The sequence below is a fragment of the Toxotes jaculatrix genome, chromosome 2 (assembly GCF_017976425.1).
Source record: "Toxotes jaculatrix isolate fToxJac2 chromosome 2, fToxJac2.pri, whole genome shotgun sequence".
NCBI classification, from domain to species: Eukaryota; Metazoa; Chordata; class Actinopteri; family Toxotidae; genus Toxotes; species Toxotes jaculatrix.
In genome coordinates this window covers 6224991-6250778 of record NC_054395.1, presented here as the reverse complement: position 1 = coordinate 6250778, position 25788 = coordinate 6224991, and the positions used below count along the sequence as shown (strand labels likewise).

The 25788-nt window shown below is 39.7% G+C and overlaps 1 protein-coding gene across 1 annotated transcript in view; it reads right to left on the bottom strand.

Annotated features, from left to right (window-relative positions):
- Positions 1–892: 892 nt before the first annotated feature.
- Positions 893–25788, bottom strand: part of ntsr1 (neurotensin receptor 1 (high affinity)) — a 43822-nt gene continuing 18926 nt past the window's right edge. Inside the window, exons 2-5 of the mRNA XM_041057931.1 lie at positions 20452–20653; positions 11219–11303; positions 1417–3281; positions 893–1369 (exon numbers count right to left, since the gene is read on the bottom strand). Of these exons, the coding sequence (XP_040913865.1) occupies positions 3026–3281; positions 11219–11303; positions 20452–20653 (543 nt within the window). The 3' untranslated portion in view covers positions 893–1369; positions 1417–3025. The remainder of the gene's footprint in view (positions 1370–1416; positions 3282–11218; positions 11304–20451; positions 20654–25788) is intronic.

Here is a 25788-nt window from a genome sequence, read left to right as displayed (position 1 = left end):
GATTTAATTCATCATTCATGCTAGCAGCTGGCTCTATGGATGACTCTGTCTGTTGGTTGATCCACCGCTTTGGTCCAGGCTGAAATATCTCGATAGCTATTGGATGGATTACCATGAAGAATTGTACAGACCTTCATGTTCCCCTCAGGTTGAACTGTAATAACCCTGGTTATCCCATGGATTCTCATCTAATGCCATCATCAGGTCAAAACTGTCCACCTTGTCCATTACTTTGGTTAAAGACCTAAGTGATGTCAACTTCCTGCACTCCTTCTTGGGACTCTGTTTACACTCATGGTAAATGTACACAATCTTTGGTCTTTAAGTTGGCAAACATAAAAACACATTGAAATGCAGGACTTCAGTAGCATAAGCAGTGCAAACACTCAACGATTCAGCAGCTGTGACTGTGGCACTGTATCATTAGTATAGACTTTTAAAATGAAATCCATTGATATCTCTTTGTAGCATATTAAAATCGGTGTAAATAGCCTGGGTTCAATCAGTACCAGCTGAAAACAACCTCTGGTGAATAAAACGGTCAAGTGCTATTGATTCATCGATCCATCTGTTTGTATTAAAGCAAGAAACACAGAATAAGTGACCTGTGCAGAAGCAAATCCACAAGTAACCTAAATTGTAAGTTACATATACTCTGTGTGGAATATACATGTAGGAACATATAGAGAAAGCATTATCCTCGCACTCTACATACTGTGTACACCTATGCCTCAGAACACTGACAACACATGCAACACGTCACATTACTGGACAAGAATCAGTTTAGCTTGCCAATACAACAGATCCCGCTCATAAGTACATTACCTGTTCTCAGTGGCATTTTGTGTGTATAATCAGGTACTGCTTAAGTTTGCCTATACAGTAGCTTAAATTTGTATTACACAGCAGCTCGAAGTTGCATTGCTAAGGTTTTCAGAGTTCTTATTTTATACAACATCTGCACATAACAAGTACGGCATGGTTAAGGTGATGGAAAGATTGCGATCATGGCAAATAAACACTGGTTGAGGTTTGTTTATGGTTAAGGCGACAGTGTGCTTCAGCTGAGGTGATCGTTGAAAAATGTCTGAAACTTCCACCCTCCACATCTTTCTGTGACTCTCTGTAACCGACAGTCTGAGGTGTTTGACTACCTCTCTCTGTTTTTTTTTTTATCTTTACACAGATACACTATGCTTTGTCCTTCCTATGTCCACCATTATCTGTATTTGATTAATAGACTTTAATCGACTAAAACTTTAAGCAACTAAAACACTTGGTCAAGGTGAAGGTTAGGGTATGATTAAGGTTGGTGAGCGGCCATGGTTGTGAAAAATAAAGTCACTTTTTTTTGGTAAGTTTAGGCAAACTTACCAACACTTGGTTAGGGTTAGGGAAAGATCGGTTTATAAAAACATTAACTGCAGGTCTGTGGACACCTTAATATCCACACGTTTACTTTGTCTCACTAAATAAACGGCACAGAACTTCTTGCAGTGGCACTGAACACTGGCACTGGACATAAATGTTGAGGGGCGGAAATGTACATAATTCCTAGGGTTACTGCGATGGTGCGCTAATAATGATTTGTAGAAGGGTAGAAGAAGAAGAAGAAGAAATGCACTTCAGGTTGAAATTTTACACCAGAAAAAGACCATCAAAGCATCTTGTGCAACCCAATTAAATTTTGGCCTTTCAAAATGCTGTTGCTGGCACATGGTGATATGCAGTTGCATTTCTCTAATCCTCCATAGCAATCTTTCTGTGCCTTAGCTGAAGAAGAGTCCAGATTGTTTCACATCCTCGTATTCCTTCTAATGGAAAACTTGGAGTCCCCAGATCTCTGCCTGCCTCTGATTTCTCAAGCAGCTGCTGGTGGGAAACCATTAGAGTGCAGGCTCTGTGGCTGTTGAAGTGCTCCTTTATCTGCTCCCACAGGCCCAACATTATGCTCCAGGTAAGCATGCTTGTGTCTCTGCATCAATTCATCACTACCATGGATTATTTGCTCCACATGGTTACTACCGTTGTGTACAAATACTTCAAATAATCAATTACAGCCACTTATCCTCTGTCTACCCACTTACCCCACTTTTTCAAAAGGCTTTTATGAATGCAGACATCTATTGCCAGAGGTAATCATAGTGTCTGCACTATTCTCAAATCCCACTGCATTCATATTTTAGAGTCTGAACAGTGTGACAAAGACCCCTCCACTCTGCCAGACTGTCTTCATACTAGCGTCATGTGGACACACCTTTTGTTAAAAAGCAAGAGAAGCGAATGGCAATGATGCAAGAGATTCTTCCGACACTGCTGTTAGTGCAACTCAGATCCAAGAAGGAGAAATACCCTCTCTTCACATCCCTTTTTTCGAACATCAAAGCCACGTTTATCCACAGATGCTCACCCAAAGTAGCACAAAGGAGGCTTACATCAGGATTTTTGTAGAGGTGAAAGTATTACCAGAGGCCATTCATTATTGTTATTATTATTTTTTCTTTTTTTTTTGTACAGAGAAAGTACTTTCAGGGGTTTTAGAAGCTGATGCTTAAAAACATTGAAACAGCAGAGTCATTTATACTGTATAGCACCAAGCAAGTGTGAATGATTGGTCCAATAAAAACATGTACATAGAAATATATTGTATAAAACATTTACACATCAATTTTTATTTTAAGGATTAACTCTGTTTATCTCCACCTTTCCTTTCTTTTTTCATTCTTCCACTGTCATATTTTATATTATTTTATTTTATGTATTTTTTTTATTTCACAAAAATGTTATGCTGAATAAAGATACAGTAACGCATGGTAAAATGTGCATCTGTAATGGAACCAAAGAGGCCTCAGAGTGGGCACTTGACCCCACATGACAATAATGGTGACCTCAGTGCTGGATTAACCTCTGCTACAACAGTCTGCAATCCAGTACCAGAATTTCCTTTATGATGTTGGACCAGTAATCACAGAGCGGCAATGGAATGGATTTTTAGTGTGAGAAAGTGGATTCCACTGCAGCTCGATCAGTATGCCGTCTCTTTGATGATGTTGGTGGAGAGGGTGTGGTTGCTGGAGATGCTAATGGAGTGGCGGGTCAGGGGGTGGGGATGCCTCCTGGGTGCGTGTCGGCAGGGCATGCAGAAGTAGCGCAGCGTGGAGAAGAAGATCTGGCGGTAGGTAGCTGACACCAGGTTGTAGAGGATGGGGTTGATGGCTGAGCTGACGTAGAACAGGACGTTGGTCAGCATGTAGAAATAGTGGTAGAAGTCATACAAGTCACTGTGAGAAAACACAAGAAGGCGAACTATTGTTAAGTGTGGCATGTTTAACATACTGATGTTGGACCAGTTCAGTTCATTATAAATATGTGGCATATTAAACATCAATGCAATATTATCAAGTTATATAGAGACATTTTGCCACAAAGGAGGTGCAGTTTATAGATGTTTATGGGATCCATTTCATGATCAAACTGCTATTAAACTGTTGTCTTAGTGACCAAGCTACAGAGCGTGCCTGCTGTCACTTAGCAAGGTAGTTAGCTCCATCACTGTGCTGCTGTTACTCACTTTTCTGGCTGCCTATGGTGTTAGCGTTTAGATGACATCTGCAGAAGTGCCACTTCATGGTCTGACCAAGCCTTTAGAATTGATTTATTTCATATCATCTCATCATATCCTATTTTATTTCATTTCATATCAAAACACCGTCACATATACAACTGCTGATGTCTAAAGCAAGTTTGATATAGATTATTATATATTTTTTAAAAGGACATTGAACCGCTCACGTGGTGGTGTCATATACCATGATGACACACACAGACTCACAAGGTGAAAACAATACCAGCCACGCCGTCGCCGACGGTAATAAATACTGACCCTGTGGTCACCCAGGATTTATTGAATCTGTTTTAAAGGATTATTCAGTGACTTTTCATCTTGGGCCTTATTTCATCTTATGTCATCGTAGCTTTACGTAGTTACAAGTCTTTGACAGCAAAGCTGTCCAATGTACACGCTCAGGGCTGACTCCAAAAAGTGATTAAAACACTTTCAGCTTCAGCTGATGTAATCCAGGGCTACACTTTAAAGTTGGTTAAGATATAGATGGGATGCCGTAAAGCAAAGATCTCACCAAGTGTTGCAAAAAGGCTAAGAACAACACTGTCCCCGTTTAAGTGTAAAAAATGTACCCTATAATGAGAGTGGAAATCGTACCTCGCTTCATTCCACTGGGCAGATACTTTAGAATTTTTCTGTTGAGAATCGACAGGCTAAGAAGATTTATTCAGCCAACCAGAGAGAGTGATGCCTGGTGCGTACTAATGGCTGGTGAGCACGTATTACACTAACCCAGTAATCTTCTCTTTGGATGTCACTGCTCATTTTAGGCCTCACTGGTCCACTACCAGAAATGCCTCCAACGCCATCAACAGATCAGCCATTAAGGAAGCGTCTCCAAGGTTGTGCCATAGGGCTTCTGCCAGCCTCTGACTTTATTAATGCTGTCAAAGTGAGGAAGGGGAGAAGAAGCATTTCCTATGCTGGAATTAAATAGACGTAGTGAGGAGTAAGATGAGCTTTTGAAGTCCTTGTAGTACAGATTTAATCTTTAGCTGTCTGAAAACAGCACATTAAATCAGATTCTTTTTTTGCATGGACAACCATAAACAGCACTTCTGCAAATGGGCTTAAATCCTCAGTAAAAGCAAGATATCCATAATATTTGTGGTTTAATAAGGAATTGGAATGTATTAGGCTATAAACTATAAAAAATACAAAGTCATTTTATTTCCATGAGGTTATTAAATCCAATTTAATTTAAAAATGTTATTGTATGTTCTACACTACACAAGTGAGGTATAAACCTCTGTTTTTAACACACTCAGCTTACTCTGTCTCAGTAATTGCTGTTGCAGAGATGAAGGAAGAGGGAGATTAAGCTACACAGCAGGAGAGAGGGACATTAAGCATATACAAACATATAATGCGACACGAGTCTGGAGGGGTACTGAGAGAGGATGGAAGGAAAGAAATGGAAGACAAAGAGGAGAAAGGACCAGAACATACTGTATACAAACGCAAGTACATCAGTGTTCAGTGTAGGAATGTTGACACACAGCATTGACTTCCTCTTTTTTAACAAGCCCACACAGTGTTAGTGACCAACCATTAATGATTTAAGTGTCTGTTTCTTTACCACACTGAACATTTGAGAGGACCCATCTTGTTATGAAGTTGGAAAGTGGAAGCTAACAAGCTCGGCTTACTATAGCCCACTGAAACAGTGGACCTGATGTTAGCACTGTTAGCCACCAGACATTACATTTTGTTAATCTCATTTTAACATCTGCTTGGTCATTTAGTTTGTTTTCATCCATCGGTTATTATGAGCTTTTCAATTTGAGTATAAAAGCCCCAACTAGAATTGAAATAGTTGAAATATTGCAATATTGGCTGAGATGGAAAAGTTGGTGTATGGATACAAACAAAATGAACAAGGAGCCGTGGAAACAGACAGTGGAAAAAAATCATGACATACATGAATCATGTGACCTAAACATCATTTGTTACAGAATGCAAAAAATGGTAGTGAAAGAAAGCGTCTGTGAAGAGAAGACTGCAATGTTCTTTAAATTTGTAAAGGCAATAACCAATAATACTTTTCACTTGACTTTTCAGTGTTTGAGGTCTGATGGTCTTTTAATCAGGTCTTTTCTTTGCACCCTCTTCTTCTTCTGCTCAGCTCCTAGTATTTGCAAAACAGTTGTCGATCATTTAGTTTTTTTGGCCAGAAATTCTGAAAATACTGTTAAAGTTTATTCTAAATTTGGATGCAAACTTGATAATTGCAGCTCCTGCACACAGTGCTGTGGTCATTTTGCATTACAGAGAGGAGTAGGTCTCTAAGCTGGTATTACAGTAACCTCAGCGACACATGGAGCCACAGAGTAACGCAGTTAGTACTTATTGGACTAAGCAATTACTGACAACATTAGCCTCCAGCTGATCGAATACTGTGTTCCTGGTCACACAGACATTGCACCAATCAGACTGCAGTTCAGATGTTGTCATTCGGAACCAAAACTCCCCCCCCGCCCCGGAGAGCACAAATGTACACGGATTGAAAAATCTCTTTTTGATAATTACAAGTTTGATTAAATAAGTCAAGAAGCAGACACCGAGGATTTACAGTGTAAACTGATATTGAAGTTACTTTGTTGTAGGACCAGAGAAAATGATTTCCCAGGCAACAGAGAGTAGATGTGCCCTTGGTGTTCATGTTCTCATGTTCTCATGAGAACATGCTGTATTGTATTTCTTTCTGCGCCCAGTGAAAACAGCTATGAATGGACACTAAACAGAAGGTATATAACAGAGAATCAAGGGGATGAGATACGATGACACATGCAAAACAACAGACAGTAAAGGTAAAGCAAAAGGTTATGAGTCATAACATATCAATATGTCCCAACACATAGTGTAGATACTCCTGAGCGTCATGCCAGTTACTAGAATCTGGTGTATTGATCTGTTCTGCTCTCGCAGTGGACAAGGGTCACTGAAGTGTGCAGAAAGTCAATGATGTGTGTGTCTGTCTGCATACAGGGACACCATTAAAGATAAATGAGGACAGGATTGAAAGGGACAGCGAGGATAGGATTGAACATGACCTTTTCATTATATATACTCAGGTAATTCTGAGGGATCTGTTTATGTAATGGAGGATGACACATGAGCCATGAGCGGGTCTTAGACCTTGCTCAGGTAGAATTTGGACTTTGATAGAAATCCCTCAAGCACCAGACATTTTTCATTAAAATTACGCACAGCGTTGGACAAACCGTGGGCTACAGGTGCACAATTTTCAGAGGTGGTGATTCTGTGCTTCACGCACATCAGCCGGTTTCCTCTTGTGGCAGATTCACTCAGGACCAATCTGGCTGTCATGAATTTACCAAATAGAACGTCTGTTACTAGGAAAGAAAAGCAAATTATTTGACTGGTTGCGACTGGCTGCCAGCCCCTTACAGCACTCACTGATCCCTCCTGGTCCCAGTCCACATCCATCTGCACTGGGACGTGTGGTGTAATCTGTCAGAAAATGTTCTGCTGTTTTGCTGCATTACAGGTGTGTGTACTTAGAGGCTGCACACATAGAATAAACAAGCAGCCCCTTTCACTGCTCGTTAGCACCATTTGCACAGTGTTAGTTAAAATGCGAACTCTGGGGACATTACAGCAGTCCTTCCCATCAACATCAAAACAAAAGTCACAAACTTGGTAATCGACGTCCTCCCTTTTTTGAAAGACTGAAAGACTTTGGAAGACTGACGTATGATGCCTGGAGATTGGTGTGACCTATCTTATATTTACCTGATAACAGCTCTTTAAAGCCAGTCATAACTGTAGATACAAACGGGTTTAGGTGCTAAAATGCACAGCACATGTAGCACATCTAATTTCTGCCCTGGAAGTTGTACAGCATTATTTGTGACATTTAATAACTTGAATTTGTCTTGTCATTTAATGATAAGCAGTTAAAAGAAATTGCAGCGCCACAAATTTAACTGAAGGGCATTATTTTGTCATTATAATTTAAACTGTTTATTCAGTGTATTGCTCATGTACTTTATTTATATGCTACCATTTTGCATTAATTTAAAAACAGTGCTATTATATATTTAAAAAAAAACATGCATTTTATTTTTTCCATCATATTTTAGTGATTACTTGAAATTTGCATCTGTAGTATCCAGTGCAAAAAACTCACTGTGGAAAAAAAAAAAAAACTTAAAACAAGATACAGAATGCTGCCCTAGTCACACACCCCCACCACTCCTTCACTGTCACTGTCTCTGTCTGTTTTCAGTCTCCATAAGTGTCTAAATTGATAGCTAAGGACAACTCTACAGGTGAGCAGAAGAGATGAAAAACTTCTATTTTTTTCTGTATATCTTTTCCAGCTGACTTTAACTGAGTGACCTTATTTTATCGCTGCCTTTTACCATGCAGAACCAAAATATTTCCAAAATGACAACCCCTCAGATCTGAAATGTAGCGAAGCTGAGGAAGGCTGTCCTTTATTATTGCAGGAGAGTTGACTCACGCTGTCTTTATGACAGCTACGCTGATACCGTGCCCTGTGGTTTTTTGGGTGCCTGTAGCAAAACAACCTACTGAGAGAATAATAACAGGGCTTTTCTCTCAATGATGCCTCCACTGCAGGAATGATGTGGAAAACACACCAACACACCAGTACAGGATTAGCATAATTTACTCATTTTAAAGACAAATGGCTGCTCACATTTTTACAACCAGTGTTGGATGGCAACCACCTGCTTAGGGATGTGATACAACACACTTCTTATGAATAAATAATGTAACTAATTGTAAGTAATTTGAGTAATATCCGAATTTTGTCGCCTCCCAGGCAAATCAGAAACTGAAGCTCAAAGGATGTTATAAAAAAAATAGCTTTCAAAGTTTCTAACAGTGTAATTCAATAAAAAAAAGATCACAACTCCTTCCCTGCAAAAATATAAAAAGGCTGTGCACAAATATACAGAAGCTCATAAAAAACTAAGAGAAGCTTTTATCTACAGTTGGAGGCAGGTGAGCAGTATTTAGCTGCTTGGCCTGTTGTATTACTATGCATAAGACACACCTTGCAAAGTTGTATGCCTGTCAGTAATGTTATTTGATGTTACCTGTTCTTGCAAGAAATAGATTCATGGACTAAATCCATCTGCAGTCCACAGAATTAAACAAGAGGTGACAACAAAACAGCCGAGACTGATGTAACTATAAAGGAGGATAGTCCCAGGATTAATGTCACCAATCTACATCGCACTCCGGATGTTCCAGATGTGCCGAACAGCACAGGTAGCCGCAGTAATGCTGGGTTAGCAGGAGCAACTGTACCAGATTAGACAGACAGAGTTTGGAAATCTTAACTGGATTCACTGAGGTGAGTCAGTCTGTACTACTGCAGAGCAAGACATCTAGCACGAGACACCTGTAACCATAGTAACTGCACACAAATACAGTGACAACTGTGGCCTCAAAATAAATTCAGGACATAAAAATTTAAAATGTATGATTAAAAATGAGACAAACATGTTAATGACTAAAACGAGACTTAAAGGTCTTTGGTTTTTGTTGACTAAATCTAACAAAAATCAAATGACTAAAATTTGACATATGACCAAATCAAAACCAGCTACCAATTAAAGCTGCTCATAAAGTCTGTTAAAGTCGACCTTATATTTAATTACTCCTCACTTATTTTATTCTGCATATTTTCCATTTTTTCAGAAGAGGATAAAATACTAGTTATGGACATATTTGGGTTTGTGGCAGTAGACTGACATTTGGGGAGACTCTCGATCATGGATGTCTCAGAAGAACTGGATACCAGACTCCAAAGATGGAACTTATTTAGATGACTGATAATCACTGAAAAGCATTCCTGCTTCTTGATTAGGTCTGCGTCGTGTGGCCCACTGCACATGTGCATCAGTGTCTCTCCTGATGACCCTGTCCACATGTTACTGCTGCGCCTTTAGACTTTACATTGTGATGATGTCACACACATACAGTTAGGTTTATAGTCCCTGGAAAAGATGCACAAATATAAAAGCTAAATGGTTTAAAATACATAATGTAAAGAGTAATAATTGACCTGTTTGCAGTTTAAGGTGCCCTGTCAACAGTTTGACAGTTGACTGCTACTACCTGCAAGGTGAGGATTATGTAACTGATTGGGTAGCTGAGCTAGCACTACCACCAGCAATCAGCGTGCAATCTGACCAGTGTTAGCTTTGCAAGCTGTTGGTGTTACTTCACTGACTACACTGACTCTCTAGATATTCTGACCAGAGCTGCTTGAAGCCTTTAGTTGGGCAACAGACTCAAATTAAAGGGAAAAACAGCATAAATTCTGAAGGGATCATTTCATGTAGTTTTCAACATCTGAACTAGAAGTTCTTGCATGATTATGCAAAATCATCATCATTATTCATGATGCAAAATATCTTATTTTGGAGGGAGAATAGCTCACAGCAGTTCTGTGTCTTTCAGGATTATACTTTTTACATTTTAAAGTTTTTTTGCACAGATTTACTGCATTTTTCTCTGTGCTGTAGAACTGTATTGAGGTATTAACAGAGCAGAGTGGCAGAAAATCCCCAAATCCAGGTGTGCAAAGCTTGTTATACAAAAAGCAAGAAATGTGTAGTGATGACATACAAAATGGATTAAGGAAACTGGTGTTATTCATACATTATTTGGTGAGATACGGCTGTCTCCACAGTGCTGTGTTCACCCCACACGCTACAGAGGACGGGAACTAACTAGCCTTAGCTCTTTTCCATGAGTCCAGTTATGATGAATACAAATGACCAGACTGTCAAAACACACAACTGGATGATTTAGTCCTGTAACTTCAGCACTCCACACATTACATGATAATTTTCAGGTTCAAACACTAAAAGTTTGATCATATAAGTGCATGTCAAGATATCAATGATGTAATTTAAATGTATTTTGGTTTCAAAATGAGAAATATGTCTTATGTGAATCTGAGCCATCATAATGAATTACTGCTTCCAGCTTGGAATCAGCAGAGTCTTTGGAGCAGGGAATGAGAAATGATTGACTGAACAGGCAGTGTTTACAGTAACCATGTGTTTACTGAGGATTTATGAATTTCTGTCCATGCTTTTAAATGTGGTTCACCCATCCTCCAAACAGAGTCAAAGAAACAGGCTTTCCAGGCATGTACATTCATTTACTGAAATGGTGTATGTTTGATCCAATAAGGGAAACAATATATATTTTTGGAAGAGCTAATTGTTAATAAAGAGAGAGAGAGAGAGAAAGGGAGAGGGAGAGAGCATGTCAGGGGAGAGAGGATGAGAATGTTAAATGAAGGCAATCTAATCAGGAAGATGTATCTGTCCTGCTCCTCTTTGTCAGGCGCTCTTAACTGATGGCCCTCCAAATGACGCCTATTGCCCATATTTGTCTGTGTGCATACTGGGGTTTGTGCATATGTGCGTGAATGTGTGTGTAAATTACCATGCATGTGAAGGTATATGTGTGTTTATATGCTGCATGTGTGTGTGTGTGTGTGTTTCTGCAGAGATCAAGCGAGCGAACAAACTCCAGGAGGTTCCCTCTCATGAGAGGCTGAGAAGAATCATTACTCACTCAGACCACTCGGAGACGTAGCAAAACATGAGGCGGCGAGCGTGATAGGGCAGCCAGCAGACCACAAAGGCTATGACCACAGCTCCTGGACACAAGGGGGACAGAGAGATGGCATCAGAAACTGAGATAAAGCCAAACATTGACAGATCCGTAAAAGTGCAAATCTATACTCAGAGCATAAAACTGATGCAGAAGTGAAAAGCCATATTTGTAAGTTGTTCAGAATGTTCAGATGATTGTAACGTAAATCTCGACAGCTTATTTATTAATATGTGTACATACATTTAAAATGTAAACCATCAGTGGAGATTTTTATTGTGGACACTAGAATAAAGAGAATAGTAACATCTTGAAGTGTTTGATTGAGAGGACCTAGAAGTGATTCGCCGCCATTCAATCATGCTCAACATCCCAGTGACAATGTGCATAAATTACCCAGAATATCAACAGGGAAATGGCTCTGAATTGTATTTCAGTGTATAGAAAATTTGACTCCTTGCAGGGTCCTTATTGTGCTGCTGGCTCCATGCTGTGACTTCCTGGGACACGTGTTTGAGCTGAGAAGTCACAAAAGGAATTTATAATTTGAGGATTGTCCAGATGATCCAGATGCTCTTCTGAGATGGTCTCAAACGTCTACTCATTAACTTCATCATTTAACAACAAAATTGCTGAAAATAATGAAAAGTTAAGAATGAGTCTCTCTGAATGTCTGAATTTTGAACTTCACACCTCCGTGTTTTGTGCCTGTAAAACTACATCATGAGAAGCCATGCAGTCTTGCCTGATAGCTACCTGGATTACTTTTGATAAATATGTCTGAATCTGATGGTTATCAGACCTGATCAGAAGTCACCACTTCTTCTGAGGAGATAATCAATCAGTCAATCAGCTGACAAAACAATCAGACATTGTTATTTGTCCATATGACAATAATGAATTAGTATTTGTTTAATTTCAGAGTAGATACCCATGTGCATGACTGCATTCCTCATTAAAATAGAGCGTATCTTAGACAAAAATCTATAACAGCAGAAAATTGCTCACAAGATGCATTAGACCTGTCAGACCTGACCTGTGTTTCCAAAGAGTTAAAAATAGCAACTCTTTTCATGGAGGCAGAATGAGCAGTTTGAGTTGAGAATGGTGCAAATCAATGGTTCATTCAAACAGCTGTGCTGTTTTTTTTTTTAACAAGATTTATTCAGGCGCTTTATTCTTTTCTCTTCTCCTCTTCCTTTTTTTCTCCCATCTTCCTCTTCTGGGTTTGAATCCATACTGCTGTGATTGAATGACAATGTGATGCACTGCCTCAGAGAGCTGCAGCTCAAACTGTCCAGCTGAGGGTTTTGTAGTCGTTTCAACCTGAGCTCCGTCCTCCTTGTTCCTTCAACACAATATCATCCAAACTGCACTTGTCACTAGCTTCAGTATATTTTCTGTGGCTACATTGGATTCAAATTGCCTTGGCCAGAATGGGCACAAAACAATTCAGCTGGAGTTCAGTTGGTTTCCATTATTTAATACATTCTTTAACACTTGTTTGAAACCTGTGCTGTGGTGTTGTGTCATTCAGTGGCTTTTAATGTCTTGAAAACAGTGTGAATTTACTGATGTGAACACTCTCCACAGCAGCTGTGAATATCACGGCTCTGAAATCTGCATCACCTCTGTGTGTGAAAACAACGACAAAGGGCTCTTTGGCAAAGTGTCCGACCAACAAGTCTCTGAGGTGTGAAGGTGAATGATACTGAGTGAAAAACAGACTGAATTCTCACAGTGAGTCCCTAAATATCCGACTATCTGTATCAAACCCTCATGTTGTCTGTCTTGGATTGTATCTTCGGCAGTATTTGTAACTGAACAGAAGTCAGTGCAAAGGTAAATTAGTCCAGGTTACCTGCTGTGTAAGAAAAACATTCTGAAATGTAAGCAAATCAACTATTTCAGGTTGCAGAGTCAGCAATCAGCCAGACTATATATCTCCACTGCCACAGGCTCAAATTTAATGAAGACACAGTTTTGAAATACATCAGCTGTTTCCTGGCCACTCCAAATATCCAAAAGGCATTAAGATGTCAATAAAACCATGGGATACATACAGAAATTTAAATTAAGGAAAAGTAAAACTGAAGTCAGTCACAGAGGACAGGAGGGGGAGGAGGTGTCCAGAAGTTTTAACAAAGTCTCTTAGAGAAGGAGTGGAGTAGGGTCTGTGGGCAATGCATTTTGACTATTAAGCCTCACATCTCCACATAGACATTATCATATTTACAGTCCATTCATTATTAGAAAATATGGAATCTTAACACTCCTACTACCTCAGTATAATGCATTTGACATTTCAGAGGCGGTTGACAGGGACAAAGTCAGCACTTGGAATTGCAGCGGTATCTGTGGCACACAGCTTATGGAGGCAGTTAAGGGTTAAAAAGTCCATCGCAAATAATCCTGAATGAATCTGCTTTGAAATCCCAGAAAAAAACAGAAGCTCCTTGTAACTCCCAAACCTGCCTGAGAATCATCATGTTTTTAAGTTCTCTTCAGTATCAAGGTAATCCAGTGGTTTAATGGCAGTCCATCTAATAATTATTGAGACACTTCACTCAAAACCATAAATGTCAACTTCATGGTGGTTCCAGAGGAAAAGTTATTAAATCACCAGAGTCATAAGATTCATCATCTGGGGATCATGAACATCTGTGTGTATGTGTTGTAGATATTTATATGGACCAAGGTGGTGGACCCACAGACCGACTGTCCAACTGACATAGCAAGGACCATGCTGCTAACATGGCTAAAAAGGTCAACTGGATTCTCGGTCAAGTCTGAAATAACTGAGTAACATAGCCCTGATACCAGCCTCACAAAACACTGATCTCACCACATTCACCACACAAGTTTGGTTTAAAGATGTTTCACTTGTTATCAACATGTAGTGAAGTGTAAGAATTCAGGCCACAACTGTCTCATTTCCACATGACAATGTGGCGACACAGCCATTTATCTTTTACAATTAGACATATCTTAGCTTAGACATTGTGACCTGCAGTAAAGTATGTTTACACACCCTAACATGGTAGATGAACATGTATTTCCTCTCAGTCCCAATGTGTTTGAACAGTCAGATGGTTACTGATGTGATTTGTGGCTGCTGGTAACCTTTGTGGCCCTTGCTAACTTTTTGCAAGTATACTGCAGAAAACTTCAGGCAAAATGTGCACCTCCATTGTCCAGTCACCACAGAGCTATTCAGAAAAATGACTTTACCACCGTCTTAGTTCACTTGGATGTTGCTATTTTGGGATCAAGTTCAATCTTAGACATGGCAGGAAACTCATCCGGTGCTTTGAGGGGGGCACTTATCACAGCACGATAAGCCTGCCACACAAGAGAGATCGAACAGATATTTGAGTGCCAGTTTGTTTGCCTGTCAGGAGAGATTACATCAGGGTCTAATGTACATTTCCTCTTCTTGTCTCTCGTATCTCTGTGGTGATTTTCTACAGGTGCTGAAGTACAGCTCAGGTATTCTTCAGGCAACACTTTGGGGCTAGTCAAGAAACACCCTCAGCCAACAATGTTAGCAGATTGTTTTCAATTCCGTGGTGGACATACTAATGCGCACTATTTGCTGAAATGCCAACACATCTTAAAAGAGCAATTGCCTCTCCATCTGTTACCTTGAACTATCAAAGAACCTCAGCAGTTACAGATACAGTACAGGAATGCTTAAATAGACAGACAGACTCAATTTCCAAACCCAGTGGGAGAGGATGGAGCCAGCATGAGGTCTGAATGTGTTAAAAGGTGTGTGGTTGTGTTTTTGAGTTGCCCCCCTGTAGTCCATCAATAAGTCAGCAGCAGACGAGGCTCTCATTTGTCTGGAGTCTATTCCAGCATGGCAGCTCCGTCCTCAGCTCTCTGCCTATTGCTATTTGTCACTGTCAGCGGGTCCCAATTAGTCAGTCGGTCATCTCACACACACACACACACACACACACACACCCACACTCACACTGTACACACACACTGTACACACATTTATCAGCAACAGATATTCTGAAACCAGGGTGATCTCTCCTCTGTTGCCACTGCTCTTTGAATATATGGTTTCATAAATCTCATAATGACTGAAACCACAACTTCAACTCCTCAGCTCAGTCCCAAACACAGAGTAATTTGGTCAGACAGAGAGGAGAAGCACACACAAAGTATATGGCCATGGACTAGCACCCAACTTTAAATTTGAATTTATAATAAGCACCACGTCACACAATTTCACAACAAAATAACATGACTGTGCCCAGTTCTGTTTGAATTAAAAAGGAACTATGCACTTTAAAACACCAACTTATGTTATTTTGCATATAAAAGAAATAGAAGTTGTCTGCAGAGTTCTGAAAACATAGAATCTTTGGATGTATATCATTACCAAGTGAGAAAGTTGTGTTTTACCATAAAATGTCCACAGAAAATTCTTGATTCTGATTGGTTGGAAGGGATGGATTTTTGTTTCCAGACTATATAACTGGACACCTATTGAACCACATTTTTGTTAGCAGTTATAAAGTGAATCTCCTGTGTTACACTGTACATTCCCATGGCAACAGTACTGGAGGAGCTTCATCAAGGTTTATCAAAGGGGCTTCATTTTACCTGGCTCTGTAACACAAAACAGCTCTTACAACACAAAATACCAGAACATCTTATTTCCCCTCTATGATACACATGCAGCTTTTGAAGAATGGCTCACTGCTCATGAGCAAGAGAGATGGAAACAAGAGAAACGCCACAAAGAAAGGACACAGGAAGAGATCAGTAAAACAGAGGAGAATAAACCTGAGAAAAACACCACAAAGTCACATATTAAAAATATTAGATAACAAAATATTCATGGATTTCCTTGAATGAAAAGGAAAGAAGAAACACACTGTAGCAAACCTGTGAGGATTCACTGCATGAAATGCTGAGGGAATTTTATGTCTGTGTTCGTTGGCAAACGTATTTCCCAAAATTACCAACTATCCAAGTTAAACGGTCAAACTTGTTTAACTGTCCAATTTTTTTTTTTTTTTTTTTTACAGTTTGTTGCCTTGAAATTGAGAAGTGTGTTTTCTCGTGTGTGTCCTCTCAGTGGTTTGTGGTGTTTGTCAGTGGTGAAAAGATGTGGAAAATGTTCCACCTGTTAAAATGGAGATGACCTACAACACAGGTCAGGTGGGATGGGATGCATTTTACGCAGCATCGTGAAATTTAGGCTAATAAAACCTTTGTACCACTCCTCTGTCTGACGCAGGAAGAGGAAATGGCTTTAATCATAAAGCCTGACCTTTAAAAACCTGTTACTGTACCTACATGTGGAATATTTTTGGTTTTACAGTCTACAACCACTATGTAATCAATAAAAAAAGAGATGTTCTTATTCCACCTGCTGTGCACTAAATTACATAAATGCTCTAACCTTTAAGACATACCTGCACTCATGTAAACCATTTTAAAGGACATGGCTTTAAAGGAACAAGAGTCTTTCCCCGATTGATTTTTATATGTATGAGAAATGCATCGACTCTGGACTTTGCCCAGGATGAGGTAAACCTTTAAGAAGAAAAGGAAGACATTTTTGGCAGGAAGGGGTCATTGTGCATTAATGAGAATCAACCAGAGTTTTGACCAAATGCTCCACAGTGAACAGACTTCCCGGCAGCACACAGCTGGTGTTAAACACACTAAATGACCACTAAAGAAGAAAAGCGTGTGGGGTAGCTATTTTCTTGAAGTCTGTGGCTATTTCTAGAAACCATGACTCACTGCGGACAGCTTTAATTAATGTTGGCTAGATCTATGGTTTTATAGTGCAAGGGAGTGATTATTAAAAGCTGATGTTGGATTGTCAAATGATGAAACAGTTGGACAAAGACAGGCTAATTATGACAAACTGGGTTTTGAATTGGGACCCAATGAAGTGGGATTATGACACACACACACACACACACACACACACACACACACACACACACACACACACACACACACACACACACACACACACACACACACACACACAGAGCAGGTGTAATTAAGTTACAGACAAAGAGAGACCGAGTTGGTGGGGGCAGAGAGGGGAAAAGGTGAAATTAATCTGTGCTCCATTCTGGTCAATATCTCACTCCGCTTTCATAATTGATGAATACAGAACGTGAGGCACATTAAAGTGAAGATTAGACTGTCTCTGTGTGATAAAGATGGCACTCACAGTCAGAGCAGGATCAGAAATCATTTCAGAATGCTCTTTCCATAATTAAAAATGCTTGGCATTATCAAACCAATTGGTCTGTCACTAAAGTGCAACACTACTCACTGTGCATCAGGACAGATCTTAGCAATCAGTGCTGTAAGTGGGACTATTACAGACCAAACTGGACCCATCTGGCCTCCACGTTCACCTTGATCCAATTAAGCTTTAAATTCAATCTGTGATATGATGACATAGGTCAGAACAATGAGTGTGAAATCATTATAGAAAGATATTATGTGTTTTATTACAAAACCCAGAAGTGCAGGACACAGATCTGTGAATTTATCACACATGTCCTTTGATTACACCAAGAGATCAGAGCCAGAAATACAGAAAAATAAAACTCTGCTATGACTTGTTACAGTTGAAAAGACACAGATTAAAAGCAGAGTTTCTCCTAATTAAAACGCTCGTAAAATTGTCTAATTTTCATAAGCAAATGCTTCTCCCTCAAGATATGATATCTGCAGCAACAGAGACAGTTTGTACAAGAACAAATAATTATTATTATAAGAACTTGTTTGAACATAAACTATATGTGGTTATCAGCCCCTTAATTGCCATGGTTCACTTATGGTTTCCTCTCAAATTTTACATAAATATACCACTACACTACCTCTACTACAGTGTCTGATGCAATCCCGTCTGGTGTGCATGTCTGTCTGTTTCATGTCTAGTATCTTACTTGGATAATCTCATTTCTGGTCTTAAATCCTGAATTTACTGTGTAAAGTGTCTAAAGTTTTGATTGCTGATACGATAAACAAATGAATTGTGCCCTGAAGATTCAGATTATTTATTTTAGATCTGTCCTCATTCATGAGATAACTGTTTTGGCAAGATATCATTTTATTTATTGCTCAGCAAACTGACCCTGAACTTGACTTGTCCTTGTAATGTTTGGTTTCAATTATTCTTTTGCTAAAGCCAAATCAAGTCAAGGAGGTCCTTGGCCTGATTTGACCTGATTTGGCACCTCAGGCTACTACCTCTTCCCCGAGATGAAGAAGGAGCTCAGTGGTCGCCATTTTGACAGTAAATATGACGTCATTGCTGCTGTGGATCATTTCCTGGAGGTCCAAGACGACTACAAAGCAGGGACCTGTATGCTCCATGACTGCTGGACTAAGTGTGTAAATGTAGGAGGGGACTGTGATGTCTCCTACCACAAAATTTTCAATCACCCCTTGTACAAACTAATTTTATAATGCTAAACTGTACATACTGTCATTATTGTTAACACACTACAGTACATACTGAAACGTGCTTAGAAATAGCATTTGTGTAGCTTTGGAACAGGCCCATAGCCATGCCAGTGGCTCTGTGATGCTGTACTGAGGCACAGCCCTGATATGAGATAGAGGTTAATGTTACTGATGATCTTAACATGCTGATGTAGGGCCCTATGATTTCCGCGATCACCGAATCGGCCTACCAAAATGGAATCCACTCTTTAACGCGGAACATCGCGGAACCAGACACAACTTGACAAATTATGTCAAATTCCGCGATATTCCGCGTCAAAAAATAGACTCCGCTCTAGTTGGCCAATTCCGCGATTCAGTGATTGCGGAAATCATAGGGCCCTACTGATGTTAGCAAGATATCCATGTTTTACCATGTTAACACGCTAACCTTTGCTAATTAGCAGTAAACACAAAACACATTTGAGGCTGATGTGAAATTTTAAAATAAACTGCCCTATCTTCAAAAGCAGTGTAGGTCTGTGACATCAACAGCCTGATGCACCTGAGCAATCAACTGGCTCACCTGGTGTTTATTAGTTGTTTTTCCCCTGACACCTTCACTACTCTTGATGACAGTTCTGAAATTTGTATCTGTAAATATGCCACATGTGAATAATATAACTGTAATGTTTTATGATTTGAGTATTAGTGGATCTCCAAGTGCAACAGATTAAATGACATTTAGTCTTTTAGGCATGCTGTGTGCCAAGAAATTGTCATAATTATGGCTTAACATTTTGTAATGATGAAAAAAAATTCTAAACAAAATTATCTCAAACGTAATTGTAAGAGTAAGATTTGACTCAAAATTATAACGAGAAGTTGGTAGACTGTATTATTTGGGCAAAAAAAAAGATAGAAAAGAAGAAAATAACTTAAAAAAAAAAAAAAGCTCATAGTTTATCCACATTTGATTTCCCACCACATCACTGACTAGATAACAGCGATGAATACATTGGTTTTGGAGCATTTGCTCGGTTGGAATGAATGATGCACAGAACACTGACAGGCTGATGGAGCAAAGTTAAAGTATAAAGGTTTTGATATCTTTAAAGTGTGTGTGCGTGAATGTGTGTGTTAGTAAATTCTCACTGAGTGAGGTGTCTGCTTCTCCTGCTGCACAGTGGTGTGGACTCGAGAACAGACACAAAAGGTTGAGGACGCGTTAAAAGGCAATTTACTGCTACATTGTCAAGGTCTGTTCATACCTGTATTTAAAACAGCAACATTTACAGCTGCAGACAACAACACACAGGCTATCAAACAAACTATCGCTGGCAGACACACAAAATACTGGCATCGGGTATTTAAAATCAGGAAGGTTTCAGCTTGAGATAATGCAAACGTAATATGAATTATTTGGTTGCCATGGCAGCCTGTGCAGATGCATCAGTTTCTCGCACACCAGATACTTCAATTACATGTTTCATAAAAGGTGAAACTTTTCTGAGGCAAAACTCAGCTTCAGCTTCCAAGATCCTCTGGAGACTGGCAGACGAGAATGGACGATCCAGTGGGACATGAAGAATTCCTGCATCTTTGTTTCCAATGAAACACGGATACACAACATTCTGGACATTGAGCTGGACAAGGCTAATCCAGTGATCGACAGCAAAGAAAATATGAGTCTGTGGGCGTGTGTGCGAGTGTGTGCATGCAAAGTGGGGAGGGGGGCAGTGTTCACTTACGGAGAACAAGGACTCCATGGCGAAGTGACTGAGCACGGTTTGGCTCCACTGTGACATTCAGCATGGTGGGATTTCCCCCGATGATGCAGACACGGTTGTCTTGCTCTGCCTCCCGGAACATCCGCAGCAGATGATTGGCTATAACCCCGTTCAGGACAGATATGGCCACCATGGGTACCACGAAGGACAGAAATGCGTTTACCTGTTCAGGGAGGAAAGTTGGAGGATAAACACTGGTTAGATTTTAGAGCTGACACTCTGGTGAAGGTCTGAGGGATCACAAGATGATTATAAGCATAGAAAGAAAAAAAGATGCAAAATGCAAAATGATATTTTTTTGGATTTACACTAAATGCCACTGGTGTGTGTGTGTGTGTGAATGGGTAAATGAGAGGCAAAACCACTTTGGCTCAAAGTGTTAGATAAATGCAGCCGTTTACGATGCAGCCTGTGACAAAGGATGAAAGGCAGCTCTACAACTAACCCTTATTGTTATTATTCACTAATCTACCAATTAATTTCTTAATCTGAAAATGTGTGATAACAGTTCCCCAGACCCCCTAAACTGATATATTCAGATTGTCTGTTTTCTCTAACTCACAATCCAAAACCCAAAGATACACAACGATCTTCACCATTGAAAAGACAGAACTTTGTTGAAAAAGTGACTCAAATGAATAAATGATTAACTGATTTTCTCTCGATTGAACCGATCATTTCAGCTCACTTCTAGACTGCTAGAAGCCACGATGTCCTGTTTTTGATTCTGCATTAATAAAAATAAAAATGTTGTTTCATGTCATAGTTCTCACAACTTTTTCTTTCTCTTTCCACTTCATCTTTTTAAGTTGGAGAAAATGATTATTCTCATCTCAAAACAAAGGTAATTATCTGCAAATATTGTGCATTATTACTTGAAAGCAACCAATGTGTCAAATCATGGAAAATCCATTAGAAAATGTAAGACTACTAGAAAAGGACAAGTGTGAAGCGAGACCAGACACCCAGAGAGAGAGAGGGATGACAGACAGGTCATAAAAACAGTGGTGGAGGAGTGTGAGGAGAGAGGGCATGAGAGGGGAAAGTGAACTGGGTGACAGTAGGATGAATCACAAACAGGTAAGAGAGAAAATTAGCAGTGCAGCAAAACAAATTGAGTGGGCCACTTTTTGTGATTTTTTTTTTGCAACCAATGTAATGCAGTCCTGCTTTCATCAAATTCATTTAGCAGACACATGAAGCAATGGTTCTGGACTCGCTTTATTTTCCCTGGCAAAGAAATCACAAAAACATATTGACTTCCTGGTCTTTTTTTCTTTTTTCTTTTTTTTTTTTTTTAGCAATTCAAAAGTTCCATTGAGAAACACTTGATGAAATTACATTTTATGAGGGCCAACTTTGACCAAAGTTGGAATGGAAAGTTTTGTGCAAATCATTTTCTTCACTTTGTGCTGCCTCAAACATAAATGAGAGAAAATAAAGGGAGCGGTGAAGATTAATGAGAGAGAACAATGGAGCGAGAATGGAAAGACAAAAAGAAGAAAGAGAGGGAAGCTGCTAGACATCAGCTATGACAGCTGACTTCTTACTACAGCCACTGTAACTGTGTGGAGCCTGTCTGAGAGGCAAAGAGAGGAAACGTGCATGGATGTGTGAGGTGCTCATTTGTGTAGATATTTTCTTAATCAATGGAACTGCAACAGCTTTTACATCAGTTTCTCCCTACAGTGCTCCCCCTCCACCTACTACTACTACACACACACAGATGCAGTGCTGTTGTTTTTCTAACGGATAATAATCACAGATGAAAATGTTAATGGCTTTAATGAACAGGCTGGCTGACTTCTGAGGGTTCCCCTGCCTTCTAGACATTGATGGCTGAAACCCCAGCTCAGGTGGAAAGAAAAAAAATGTGAAAAGCAGCCAAAAAACTGGCAGAGCTAATGTTGATAATTGGGACTGAAATACAAGGAAATTGAGATATTAGGGAAAAGGACTGGAGGGGAAAAGGGTGAGACGCAGAGAACATAACTGTGAAAATTATAAGTGACGTTTTGAAGTATCTTAGTTTGACATTTTGATATACACAGAAGGTGTAAGGTTAAAAAAATAAATAAAATTAATATGTTGTAGGCTTTCATGAACTGCAGGACTACGGGAGGCTCCCCTCACTGACAGCTGCCACAGCTTCAGCTGTGTACAATATATAATTTTTATCAAGTGCTGAGAACCCGTTTTTCCAATTTATGTCCTTGCCACTGGAGATTTACAGCTAATTGTCTGTAGCACTTGTCTTTTTTGAGGGATGTGACTGAGAGTGGGTGGTGAGTCTATTTTCTGGTGACTTCCCACCCCGAAAAAAACACTAATAGATTTAAAGTGAAATGAGAAGCTGTTTTTTCATTTGGTACTTGAGTTTAACTGAGAAAAAATCCATCTTGCCATGTTTGTTCAACAAAGTTCAACATCATAGTGCTTGCTGAGAACACTGGGGTTTACATGAACACACAGATTTGCTAAAGGTTTGCACAGGGAAACGTGTACAGGGGGCGTGTATATAATGCAGCAACAACAGCAGACATATGTCAAAATGTCTTCGATCGTTACAAATCAGAAATCAATACAGTAAGGTTCGTGCCTCTGCAAAAAGTGGTGTGAATTTGCCAAAATGTTATTTGCTAAAATCATGATTACAACTCTGAAGAATATACCTTGATAACAGTCTACAGCCATGCTGGCTCTGTGAGGCTGTGCTCACTGTGGGCATAGTCGTACTTAAATGCTTAACGCTAAATACATGCTAACGTGATCTCAGTGACATACTGATGTTTAGCCGATATGATGTTCAGCATGTTCACCATCTTTTCCAGTTTAGCGTGTTAGCATACTGACATTTGCTAAATTGTCTGAGATATTTCAGACTGGATCAAAGTGGTGAACACACTGACTGACATTTCCATCCCCAGGGAGCGCGGGTAAAAGTAATGACATAAAACAATGAAAATGAGAAAATGATCAAGCTATCATCATGTTCCCCCTGGTTTTTCAAACATCAAAGATTTGCTGTAGCTGCTAAACACACAGCCTCCTTTATCCATACACACAGATTATAGGTTTAAGATTAAAGATGACATATTACAGTTGCTTATTGTCATTGAATATACAGGATTTTGGTATCAAAGACTCTGCTAGTACAGGTGTTAGAACAGACTGAAAAGACTGCACCCCATCTTATTTTCACAGGAAAGATTGAAGTAGTAATTTGACCTTTTGAGCAGCCTTCAGAGGAACTTGAATAGATTTAGTATTTTAGATTACATTTTAGCTTGCGGTGCCTATGTACGAGAAGCGTCAAGTGGAAGGACACCTTCATTTGACACACTGGAACCACCGGGAATCTTTTGGAGTTGAGTAAGAGAGTAAGAAAGGACTTGGTCAGGGAGGTGACCAAGAACCTAACAGTCACTCTAACGCAGCTTTAGAAGTCCTCTGCTGGAAGGACGACCATCTCAGTCATTCTTTCAGCAGGTTCCAGCAGTTCTCCATCAATCAGGCATAAGTAAAAGGAAAAAGCAGATCATAGCCTCTAATCTCTGTTCTGATCATTTTTGAACCCTTTGGCAGAACGACAGTGTGTCCAGCGAACACCAGGCACTGCTCCTCACCTGGGTACCATCCCTACGCTGAATCATACTGTAGGGGTCTTCTCAGCAGCAGGGACAGGAAGACTGGACAGAATTGAGGCAAGAGTGAATGCAGCCAAATATAGCCATGGCCTTCAAAAAAAAATCAGCTCCAGGGTGTATGTAACCTGAGACTGTGGTGATGGTTCACCTTTCAGCCCAATGCTGGAGTGGCTTCAGGACAAGTCCCTGGCTGTCCCTGACTGGCCTAGACAAAGCCCAGTTTTAAACTCACCAGAACTTAGAAGGAGAGACCTAAATATGGCAGCTCACAGATGCACATCGTCTAATCTGATGGAGCTTGAGAGGATCTGCCAGAAAGAATGGCCTAAACGTCTCAAATCCAGGTGTGCAAAGTTTACAGGGACTGCCAGAAGAGCTTCTACAAACCATGGAATTATGGGAATACTTCTGAATACTTTTCTAGATGAGAAATTTCAGTGTTTTATTTTTAATAAATTTGCAAAAACTTTCTAGAAACATGTTTTCTCTTTGTCATTTTTTCCTTTTTTTCCCCTGGAAACTTGGAAACAAACAAACAAACAAACAAGATAGGTGTGCTAGACAGATAGGTTTAGAAATGATTCATCACTGAAATGGGTGCAGAGCTATCAGAGAGAGGATTGAAGCAACTTGAACTTGAAGTGCAGTTCTGAACACCCTCCATTTGTATGCATACAAGTACACTAGTTTTTGAGCACATACTGTGAGGTGCATAGGGGATTTAGGGTGATTCTTTGTAGTAGTATCATATCTTCTCTGTGTCTAAAATCTTTTAAGCAATGTCAAATGTGTCAAATACCATAATCCCAACTGTGGGGAGGAGGGGCAACATTATTAATCTCTCTTTCCTAATTTTAATAGAAAGCACAACTGTGCTCCAGACTGAAATATCTCAACAACTACTGGATAAATTGCCATGAAATTTTGTACAGGCATTGATGCTCTGCAGTGGATGAATCATACTGACATTGGTGATCCCTTGACTTTTAACCCAGTGCTATTCTTCACTGAAAATTTCAATCTGTCCAATACATTGGTCCATTTCCCAGTTTGTTCCGTTTACAATGAATACGTCAGCATATATGTGGATACCTAGCTCTAGGTAGACAAGAACAGCATTTGTTCAATCAGCAGAATTATTTGTATTTGGTGGAAAAAAAAACACAACAACAAAAGGAAAACAAAATATAAGAGGATATAGATAGAACTTGAGCTGGATTTTGTGTCATCTAAAAAAGCTAGAATTGCAGTGCAGCTACACACTGTACTGAGGAGAGTGTTTGATTTATGGAGGAGCCTTCCATCCCTAATAGATTAACGGTGTCCTGTGAGAGAGCACGCTGCTTGAGAAAGTGAGCCATCAGTGGGCCACTCATTTTCTTAATGTATGAGGTGCAGGGGACTGTGCAGTGCTTCTGTACCGTACTGCCTCCAGTCTGAGCGTTGGCTCACTTTGGACTTCCACAATTTACAGACTGTTTTGGAGGGATCGAGCTCATTCTCCTGAGAATGAGATTCATACTGGGTCATTATGGAGTCCAGTGCCAATGTTTAATGGAAATGCAGTGCCAGCCCCTACCAACACATACTGGATTTTTTTTTTTTTTTTTCTAGCCATCGTTCTGGTTTTCTCTTAACCTCCATGAAGTGC